General features: G+C 33.8%; 1 protein-coding gene across 1 annotated transcript; it reads left to right on the top strand.

Annotated features, from left to right (window-relative positions):
* Positions 1-1188: 1188 nt before the first annotated feature.
* Positions 1189-7048, top strand: cmasb (cytidine monophosphate N-acetylneuraminic acid synthetase b). The gene is made up of 7 exons (XM_016251625.1): positions 1189-1435; positions 1690-1832; positions 3362-3517; positions 3777-3910; positions 5441-5535; positions 5610-5781; positions 7022-7048. The coding sequence occupies exons 1-7, from the start codon at positions 1275-1277 to the stop codon at positions 7046-7048; spliced, it is 888 nt and encodes a 295-aa protein (XP_016107111.1). The 5' UTR covers positions 1189-1274.
* Positions 7049-11699: the final 4651 nt, after the last annotated feature.

Here is an 11699-nt window from a genome sequence, read left to right as displayed (position 1 = left end):
CAAAAATTGTGCAAATATCTATGATGATGAGATTCATTATTAAACATTTGTATTATTATCTGTTCATGCATCTGTTAGGGGAATTTGTAGATGTTTTGAACATGCCAGCCAAAAATTCAATTTCATGTAAAAGAAAATAATCATGTTACACTGCTGCTCTCGTGTGGTGAGTGAGTGCAATATACTGTAAATGATGATATCTAATAACAAACACTTGTTCCTTCTTTTGTTTAATAGATAGATACAGTCACTGGGACAGTGTGCTTTCAAAAGGGACACATTTATACCGTATTTACCCCTAAAGGGCGCATTTTAGTAGCTTTTTAGTAGTATTTGTACTAAAAGTGTTGATATTCATACCTTTTTATTTATTTTTTCATACCTAAATGGTACATATTAGTACCCTTTGAAAGGATACAGCCCGAGTGACAGCTTTTGTACCTTTTCTTTTTTTTCTTAGAGGATAGATTTTTAGATGGATAGATATATAATATATATATATATAATTTGGATCAATATTTCATGTGTCATGTCTATGTATTTGTTTTAGTTAAATGAATTTCTAAGGCCTCTAAATTATCAAAATGATCAATATTTTGTCATCTGATTGATAGTTTATACTTTTTTATAGGCCTACGAGTTTATACCAATTTACTATAATTCCAGAGGTATTCTTGTGAAGTAAATGTAAGAATAACTTCAGTAATATTTCAAGATGAACACTTACTGGACTGAAGCAACTTAGTTTACTATACTATTTTTATATTACTGTATTTGATTCACTGTTTATTGCATAATTGGGTGTTTTGTTATATTGAATTATTTTTTCCTACTAAAAGCAAGTTCAAATTCAGTTTTGGCTTCTGCCTGCTTTTATTTATTGAATTTTTCGTGTTACCTCCCACAACCCCTAGACTCCAAGCAATTAAGGAGACTGGATAGTATTCAGCTTCTAGACATCTAGCAAGAGTTGTATGTTCACTCTCAGTGACTGTGTTCTCGGGTTTAAATGAAAGTGTCAGAGATCGCGGAGTGATACGAGAGACATGAAGTAGCGCTTCGTTTGCTCGTGATTATGATTATGATTATGATTATTTCAGAACGGTTTCTTTGCGATTCAGGGAGACCCGTATAAAGCCCTTGTTTGATCAAACATCAGCATTTAAGTCTCTCAAATTAAGAATCTAATCAATTAATGAAATCATTCTCATATAGGAGTGTCCAGTCCGTATAAAGTGAAGTGTTTCTGTTCCCTCGCTGTTATTTCCTCGGTGATGGAGAGCAACAGGTGCACCGGACAGCCGCACCGCGCGGCTCTGATTCTGGCCCGCGGCGGCAGTAAAGGAATCCCTCTGAAGAACATCAAGAGTCTGGCCGGTGTTCCTCTCATCGCGTGGGTTCTGAGAGCTGCCTTGGATTCAGAAGTCGTTGACAGGCAACTACAGTTTATTTGTTCTTTATCGTTTTAATATGATGGCTTTAATATGAGTTTGTAGTTAATTACTTTGACTTTTGTGTATGAAAAACTTAAGTGAAATGTTCATGAAAGGTCAGAAACGTATACTTATTCTAAATTAAATCTGTTTTTTTATTTTGTAGTTTTGTAAGTAAAATAGGCTACAAATATAGAAAGCGGTTTTTAAGAAGAAAGAAAAGAAGAAGTCAAATCTCTGCTGTTATGTTTGGCAGCGTGTGGGTTTCCACAGATCATGATGAGATCGAGCGCGTCGCAAGAGTCTGGGGCGCAAAAGTTCATCGGCGCAGTCCTGAAGTTTCCAAAGACTCGTCCAGCTCACTGGAGACCATCCAGGAGTTCATCCGACTGAGACCCGGTGAGACACACCTGGAGGCATTTTTATGCCTCTCAAACATAGGAAAAATTAGATGAACATTACAAACCATGCAGTGATATTTTTTTGTAATGCTATAGTTTTCCAGCGGAAGTGTGTATGAATTTATGGAGTTTAACTAACACAAACAAAACAAAACAAAAATGTTTACAGAAAAAGAATGTAACAATGCTATAGCAGATAAAACATAACTTTTGATAAAAAAAAAAAACACGTACAATACATGAAGGGGGAAAATGTATAATAAATAGTTAAAATAATTGTAAAATGAAATACATATATTTTTGAAAACACATAATAATATTTTTACATTTTCAATTAAAAAAATTGTGGCATGTATAATAATACGTATTATTTTCCTAACACAGACAAAACCATACTTTTTGTAAATTGAACAGAAAATGAATATAACATTCTATAGTAAAAACATGTTAGTGAAATTGTTACATTTTTAAATACTCTATAAGAATTGCAATTGTCCATCTAAATATATATAATTTTAAATATTTTAAGAAGTTAAAAAGTACACTGAAAATTTTCACTCAGAAAGTGCTAGTAAATTTCACAAATAATTACAAAGAAATGGCAAGTAAATTTTGAAGAAAGACTGAGATAGCATCCACATATATACATATATATAAGTAAAACAAAGATTATTGGAATACTCAACTTTTTGAAATTAAGATTTATACATCATCTGAAAGCTGAATAAATTAGCTTTCCATTGATGTATGGTTTGTTATTTGGCCGAGATGCAACTATTTGAAAATCTGGAATCTGAGGGTGCAAAAAAATCAAAATATTGAGAAAATCGCCTTTAAAGTTATCCAAATGAAGTTCTTAGCAATGCATATTACTAATCCAAAATTTAGTTTTTATATATTTACAGTAAGAAATTTATATATATTATATATTTATATATATTATATATATATATATATGTGACCCTGGAGCACAAAACCTGTCTTAAGTCGCTGACTCCACATAACCCATTATCTTATGAATATTTAAATTTTATTTCATATAGCCCATTATCTGACGAAAAGAGAATATTAAAAAAAATTATTCCATATAACCCATTATGCAATTAAAAACATATTTAAAAATATATTAATTGTTTAAAGATATATTTAATTTATTCAATTTTATTCCACATAACCCATTATCTGATGAAAAGCAAACATTTAGTAATATTGTTTAAATATGTATTTTATTTAATTCCACATGATCTATTATCGTATTATATTAATATATATATTTTTTTTTTTACAGCATATGTAAATATTAAGTTGCAGAGAAATTTCTTTTCAACAAGGAATATATTGTTGAAATGTTTCTGTAAGTAAATAGTATGAATCTGTGTAAAGAGGGAGAACAAGAATATAAAGCAATTACAAATATTTAAAAAATTATCTTCATCATTTTAAAATGGCAACGTGTGAGAGATTTAAGGGCCCAGAAAGGCCTACATTTTTAATGTCTTGGCCATTTATGTTCTGGCGGTGTTTTAGAGGTGGACATCGTCTGTCATATTCAGGCCACGTCTCCATGCCTCCACCCTCATCACATCAGAGAGGCCCTGCAGATGATCACTGAACAGGGTTGTGACTATGTGTTTTCGGTGGTTCGCAGACACCAGTTTCACTGGGAGGAGGTGGACAAGAAAGGTACCACGAAAACATCTCAAAATGTGTTTATTTTATTACTTGGTCACTTCATGGTCAATTGCACTTGATGTTTATGGCACACAATCTTTCATTTAAAAGCATATTATAAAATCAAAAGTAGATCACATCCATATACTTTGATATCATATCTTGAATATATGGCTCCCAACCCTGTTGCTATAATGTTTAGTAACAGTCATAATATTAACCGAAACTACATTTGAACACGTCTTTCACTTCTGTCTTTCATTTTAATTAGAGGGGAAGAATCCAACTCCTCTGAACATTGACGTGGCGCACAGGCCTCGACGTCAAGATTGGCGCGGGGAACTCTACGAAAACGGCTCTTTCTATTTTAGTACGAGAAAGGCTTTGGAAAACGGCCTTAAACAAGTGGGTCATTATCAAAATATGGTGACAAACCTGTTCCTAGATTTCTGAGTTATGAAATATATTTAAAACAGTTACATAAGTTACATATATTTTGTAATAAAATAATAAAATAGTCTGACTGAGTGCCCAAAAAGCCCCTTGTCCCCTTTTATCTGGTACCACGTATATGACATTTACAGTTATTTTATTTATTTATTTATAGTTTTCTGGGGCTTAAGCAAGTCAACACACAAATTGATCCAAATAATTCAAAATAAATAAAATCTAAATAAATAATGAATAATATAAACCATTTTAAATAAATGCTTGTCCCTTGATTTTTTTATTGTTGCTATCAAAGTTAAAAACATTGAAAATACAAAAAGTTGTGTGAAAATTTCAGAAATTTTACAAATACAAAAAGATGTGGAAATTTCAGAAATTTTGAAAATAAAAAAAGTAATTAAAAAGTTCTACCAAGGTAAACGTTCAGAGTAAGAAGAGGTACCAAAAAAGATTGCATTTAAATGTTTGTTTTTTTTTCAGTGTTGACATTACAGTGTTTAAAAAGATTGTGAATTTTTTTTTGACATTATAATTTCTTGATTTTAGTTTGAACAGTACAAAAATAAAAAAGAAAGAAACTGAAGTATTTTGAGATGATCTTAGAAAAATATTTAAAAATCACTGATGTTACAACCATTTCATAATTTGTGAAATAAAGTCCAAAAATCATATGTCAAGATATGCATAAATACACTCTTGAAAATAAAGGTTTGAAGCTTTCATGTGATGGCGTAGAAGAACCATTTTTGGTCCCGATTTTTTTATTGTTGCTATCAAAGTTAAAAACATTGAAAATACAAAAAGTTGTGTGAAAATTTCAGAAATTTTACAAATACAAAAAGATGTGGAAATTTCAGAAATTTTGAAAATAAAAAAAGTAATTAAAAAGTTCTACCAAGGTAAACGTTCAGAGTAAGAAGAGGTACCAAAAAAGATTGCCTTTAAATGTTTGTTTTTTTTTCAGTGTTGACATTACAGTGTTTAAAAAGATTGTGAATTTTTTTTTGACATTATAATTTCTTGATTTTAGTTTGAACAGTACAAAAATAAAAAAAGAAAGAAACTGAAGTATTTTGAGATGATCTTAGAAAAATATTTAAAAATCACTGATGTTACAACCATTTCATAATTTGTGAAATAAAGTCCAAAAATCATATGTCAAGATATGCATAAATACACTCTTGAAAATAAAGGTTTGAAGCTTTCATGTGATGGCGTAGAAGAACCATTTTTGGTCCCCAAAAACCTTTCAGTGAAAAGTTCCTAAAATAACTATTTTAAAAGTCTAGAGAACTTTTCTCCACTACCATTTATGGAATGGAAAGATTTCATTGATGTTAAAGTTTCTTCCTGGAACCGTCAATGCCAATAAAGAAGCTTTATTTGTAAGATTTTAATGGAGAAATTACCTGAACTAAAATTTTAAAGAATGACCCGTGTGTGAAACCTCGTCAGATATTTTGATCTGTTCTCTGTGTGTTTTAGTTGGGCAAGATCGCCTACTATGAAATGCTGCCTGAGTACAGCGTTGATATCGACGTGGACATCGACTGGCCTGTCGCTGAGCAGAGAGTTCTGAGGTGAGCTGTTTAGACAAACTCTGTGGCCAGACAAAAAGCATCAATGAAGATAGAAACGATACCCTTTTCTGCAGGTTTGGCTACTTTGGCCGAGAGGAGAACGCGGCGGTCAGGCTGTTTCTGTGTAAAGTGTCTGGCTGTTTGACAAATGGACAGATAATCACATCGGTTTCAGGCGAGGACCATGTGGCCATCAATGCTCGAGACGTGGCAGGCATACACATGCTGCAGAGAGAAAATATAGAGGTACAGTCGTGTGGGCTGGTACAAATAATATGCTATAATTGCTACACTGTAAAAAAAAAGTAATTTTAACGCTGGCATAAAAGTTGCCATAGTCTTTTGTGATGAGTGAAAAGAAAAAATGTAGAGTGGGAGAAGGAGGGTTTATTCTATTTTGATTAAATATGGTTATTTAAGTTATTTTGATTAAAGATTATGAATGCACATGAATTTTAAACGATAATGATGTGCACGGATAAATCATTTACATTAAACACTGCAATGTTAAACATTGCACTTCACATAAAAAAAAAAGTATTGTCAATTTTGGTTTCATAGTGGTGTTAACAGTAAAATAGTATGAAAACTGAAAAAAATGGTTAATTAACGGCATGTCCATTTACTGTAAATAGTGAAAATAGTAAATAGTAAAAAATTGAAAAATTAATTATTAAAAAAAAAAGTAATTTTATCATAAAATACTGTCAAATGTACAGACTTTGGAAATAAAAACGAACAGTCATCTTATAATTTACAGTAAAACTAGTGAAAACTGCATGAGACTTTACATTTGTTTGTATTTTGTTTAAAACAATTATGTTTCTTGTTAGTTTTGGTGATCAGTTATGTGCATTTGGGATTTATCTTCTTACATCTTATTTTGTTTAATTAATGTTTACTGCATTATTTTAGTGTCACCTATTATTATGATGGAGTTGTGCATGACACTGTGCACCTTCTGTATATTAGGTTATGTCTTTAGTATATGTTTTAGAATATTTTGATTGTTGGAAAGCTACTTGTTATGAACTTGTGATTCTTTTACCATCTGTATTATTATGGTGGTTATTAGTATATTTTAAAGGGATTTTACCATTACAAAATAAATACAAATATATTATGCACACACACATACAAACTTGTAATTATGTAGTTATTGTTTTTTTTTATTTTTTTTTTTCAATTCAGTACCTCATATGTGGTGAATAGAGCATTCAGAGGATACATGTGCAAAATACACAGCTTGGGGTCAAGAGGTGTCTCTTTACTAATAAGGTCAGTTTGGGTTGCTGTGATCACATGACATTGAATCTAACTTAAGTTAATAAATCACCTGTGTGTGTCTGTGAGCAAAATCTTCATGTTGCTGCTTTATCTCATTTCTTGATCTTTATACAATTGCATGTTCTTTCAAATGCAGTATTCAATACTTATCACCGATCATTATGTATTAATGTTTAATCTCATGCTTTGTCCTCACAAGTCACTGAGTGATAAGGAAACATCCTAATTTCTTATCAAGGGAAGCATTGTGCCGCAGTAGTTTTCCATTGCTTTTACTATATAACAGGGGTGTCCACACCTGGTCCTGGAGGGCCGGTGTTCTGCAGAGTTTAGCCAGAGATTGTCTTACTATTGGGAGATGAGAGGGTCTGTATTACTTACTATTGGAGAAAGCTTAATAGTCAACTGTGATAACGTGTGCATTAATAACCAATCACATTACAGCCTTGATGTCATTGAATTCCAGTCAGAGTTGAGCGACACTCAATCGCCGTTTACGGATACCATAGATATGAATGAGAAGTGCCTTAAGCTGTATCCCACCTGTCGCAAAAAGTCAGTGACTTCTCTTATAAAACGGCATTTTTTTGGTGTAAACTCTAAAAATAGTTCAATCCAAAAGTATTGCTTAGTGTAAAACATGTTGGAGATTAGCTGATAGGCTGTCGATTCATTAAATGATAAGCTGTTTCCTCTAAAAAAAAAGCTGTTTATTCAGCATAGTGAAGCCTCTCCTCCATTGACATCCATTCAAAAAAAAAAAGGCCTCTGGTCTCCTTTCCCACATACTGGCAAACCGGAAGCGTTAGCATGAGCCGTTATCCTTTTTTGGCTAAAGGTTGCAGGCTTGCCTTTTAGTGGCTTTGGTTTAGCTCCAACTTGGCTCAACACACCTGCCTGGAAGTGTCTATGCCTAGTAAAACCTTGATTAGCTGGTTCAGGTGTGTTTAATTGGGGTTGGAGCAAAAATCTACAGGACACCGGCCAAAATCACATTTGTTTTTCTAAAGAAACATTGTCCAACAATGACACTAGCAGGTAAAGTCCTTGTCTCTCTCACCTCCCCTGAGCCCATTGAGTTTTAACACACCCACTAAAGCAGGTGTTCCAACACACATGTAGTTTTCAAATAAGCCCGAAGGACTTGATTAGTTGGATAAGGTGCGTTTAATTGGGTTTTAATCTAAACTCTGCTGGGCTCCGGCACTCTAGGAACTGACTTTGACACCCCTGCTCTAAAGCGTGCGGTTAGTTTGGTGGAGGGTAATTGAGAATGAATGGGGGAAAGTCACGTGAGAGGAGGCAATGCCTCCATCACGATATGATTGGATATGACTGGTTATGTTCGGCTGTGATTGGTTCATGCGATAAATCCCACCTCTTGTGTTATATTTAACCATGAAAATGTGACTGGGACATGAATTTACATGAATTGTGAAATTTATAGTTTCAGCAATGATGCATTGATCATTTCGCCTATAATGTAAAAAAATATTTCTATTACAAATAAACGGTGTTCTTCAAACTGTTCTTCTGATCTTCCTATAACTGTGGTAATCAAAAATGTTACATTTATTTTATTTTCAGAAAGTCATTGCTTCAGAGATATTAAAGACACCTTATGGGTTTAAACTCACTTTTTTTTGTAATTCTGGAATGGTGACAGCAATAGTTCTTGAAGGGATAGTTCACACAAAAATGAAAATTCTGTCATTGTATACGTTACTCTCGATAATGGCAGTAGATGGTAACTCGGGGGAGAAGAATTGTTGAATAAAGTTGTTATTTATTTATTTTTTCTCAGTGGTAGAGCATTGTGTTAGCAGCGCAAAAGGTGGTGGGTTTGATTCCCAGGGAACACACATACTGGTAAAAAATGTATAGCCTGAATGCACTGTAAGTCGCTTTGGATAAAAGCGTCTGCTAAATGCATAAATAATTATTAATTATTATTATTATAAAAAGTACATATCTCATATTTGTTAATTATTGTGTTTATTGTTTATTGTATAGATGTTGATTTAGTAACTGCTTTTGTTAGAATTTGCTCATTAATTTGACTGTATATTTGCTCAAAAACAATGCAATAATTTGATTGTATTACTGAAATTTTTACATACAGTATCTCACAGAAGTGAGTACACTCACATTTTTGTAAATATTTTATTATATCTTTGCATGTGACAACACTGAAGAAATGACACTTTGCTACAATGTAAAGTAGTGAGTGTACAGCTTGTATAACAGTGTAAATTTGCATTTTGCATCTTAACATTTGCATGCAAATTCATGACCCTAAATGGGAAACAGTCACACAATTTCAAGAAGAAATAAATAGCTTTCAAATTTGATTATACAGTTGGAGGGTTAAGGTTGCATCAAAATGTTTTAAAACTTCATGCTTATAGTTATCATTATAGTTCTTGGTGTGAGAACAGGTCTTAATGGACATGTTGTTTATCGGCTTCCTATAACTTCCTATTCCTATCTTAGACATGTGGACTATTGAGAACAAATCCTATTGCACATGATCGAACCGTTGCAATGAGTTATCTAATTGTTCCTTATCAGACACACCTGTTTTATCTCCTTTGGAGACACATCCAAAACGTGTACTGTTGGAGTGCCACCAAGAACACAGTTGGCAAACACTGGTTTAAAGTAGGGATGCACCGATACCACTTTTTCCAGTACTCGCCCGATACGATACTTTTGTTTTTGGTACTTGCCGATACCAATATTTTTATTGCATTTGTACATTTTTTAAATATTGGGTACAGAAACCAAAAGAGTATGTATAATGTTAGTTGGTTAACTTAATTTATCAAATAGATACAGTCAAGCCAAAATTTATTCTAACACCTTCAACATTTCTCACATTATCACAGTTTATTTGCTATAGTTTAGAAAATGGTAATAAAATATGGAAAGAACTCAGAGTTAAACTGTATCAGAACAAATTCAGCTTGATAATGTTAGATAACTTTGATAGAAAGGTATGTAATAGATTACAATCAACCAAAATAATTCAGACAGCTGTTAGTATGACAGTATTTACACAACTATCAATACTTTGTCGGGCAACCCTTAGCCTCAATGACAGCCTGTAGTCTCCTGGGCATGCTGTCATCCAGCTTCATGAAAACCTCAACTTTAATGTTTTTTTCCCAGACTCCGTCTGAATAATTTTTGGTCCCAAATTTGTATAAATTTTACTTGTAGTCCACTGTATGAAGAATTTTTTGATATTTTCAGAAATAGAAGTCGCGTTTTTTCATCTGAAACGTGATGCGATTTATATTCCAAAGCCACTCATATAATGCAGAAATGCTCATGAAGCAAGCAAAACACGCATGTAGGTATTTGTTCTGATGCAGAATAGCACAGCCCAGCGCATTTCACAAGCTGCTAGATTCACTTTTGCCAGAAAGTCGTGTATGCCTAAGGTTGAAAATAAATGATGTTTATAGTGAATGCCCCTATAAATGGTCTTAGTTTTACGATTTAGTTTTAATCCAAATGATGCGTGTGCTAAGTGAGTGAACATCAAAGACCACACAACAGAAGTGCGCGCTCTCTCTTTCTCTACCGTTAAGTAACTTGTGCATTGTTTTACTTGTTTTTTATATATCCGCCCGAACTACAAACTTTCCAGTGATGTCTGTGAGAAAGACATATTCACTGGACAAGCTCGCGCATCTGCGCCGCCACACACTCAATCCACTCAGCGTGCTTTGCTCATCAGCTCGCGCACATCAGCTATACAGGCGTTAATACTGAATGTTTAACGTTATATTCATTGCATACATATACTTCGTAGTAGACATCCTTAACTCCATTCTGCTGTCTGTTGTTGGTGTTTCTTTGTTTGAATATGGCGCTTATCTCATGCTGTGTGGTATCGGTGTTTGGTATCGGGGCATTTTAACGAGTACTAGTACGAGTACAGGAGCTCAGTATCGGCCCGATACCGGTGCATCCCTAGTTTAAAGAGTATATTGCTGTCAACCTTGTGAACCATTTTATGACTTGGAAAATACAATAGAGAGCTTTTATGTTGTTACAGTGCAAATGTAGATATCCATTTTGTGATTGGCACACACTTTACATTGTTCCATCTTAAAATCTTATCTAAATTACGACGTTTATTCATGCGTTCATGATCTCAAGGTTAGATTATTGTAATGTTTTGTTGGGTGGTTGCTCTGCACGCTTAATAAACAAACTCCAGCTGGTCCATTTGAATATACCTAGCATATCAAAATCAAAATCAGTGGATCCTTTTCCTATTTATCACCCAAACTCTGGAACAATCAACCTAGCGTTGTTCGGGAGGCAGACACACTCTGTCAGTTTAAATCAAGATTAAAGACCCATCTCTTTGATCTGGCATACACATAACACATTATCGCATTTCTATAATTCAAATCCGTTTGAATTGTTAAAAGGATTGTTAGAACATTTTCCATTACACCCGATTACTCGTTACACTCATTACATCATAAGAAGAATGGCATCTATGCTAATATTAGTCTGTTTCATTCTTATTCCTCGGTCACCATAGCCATACTGATCCAGTCCGTTTCCAGACTAGATTGTGGATCTGCACCTAGAGACGACCTCTACAGCCTTGAATGTCTGCGGAGACCATGTCAAGTAGATGAGCCCCAGAGACAGATCCCCTACGAAGACCTCGTCAGCTTGACGACCATTGGCACAAGACCATGGGAACCAGACAAGTCCTCTGCACAATCTGACCTGTGTTGCAGTCTGGAGTTAAACCACGCCATGCTGGTTTCGTCTGGCCAGAAGAGAACTGCCACCCCCCTGGTTTCTCCCAAGGGTTTTTCTCCATTTCTGTCACCAATGGAGTTTTG

Source organism: Sinocyclocheilus grahami, unplaced genomic scaffold (genome assembly GCF_001515645.1).
Source record: "Sinocyclocheilus grahami isolate Dianchi unplaced genomic scaffold, SAMN03320097.WGS_v1.1 scaffold1062.1, whole genome shotgun sequence".
In the NCBI taxonomy this organism is placed as follows: Eukaryota; Metazoa; Chordata; class Actinopteri; order Cypriniformes; family Cyprinidae; genus Sinocyclocheilus; species Sinocyclocheilus grahami.
This window is presented reverse-complemented; position numbering and strand designations above follow the sequence as displayed.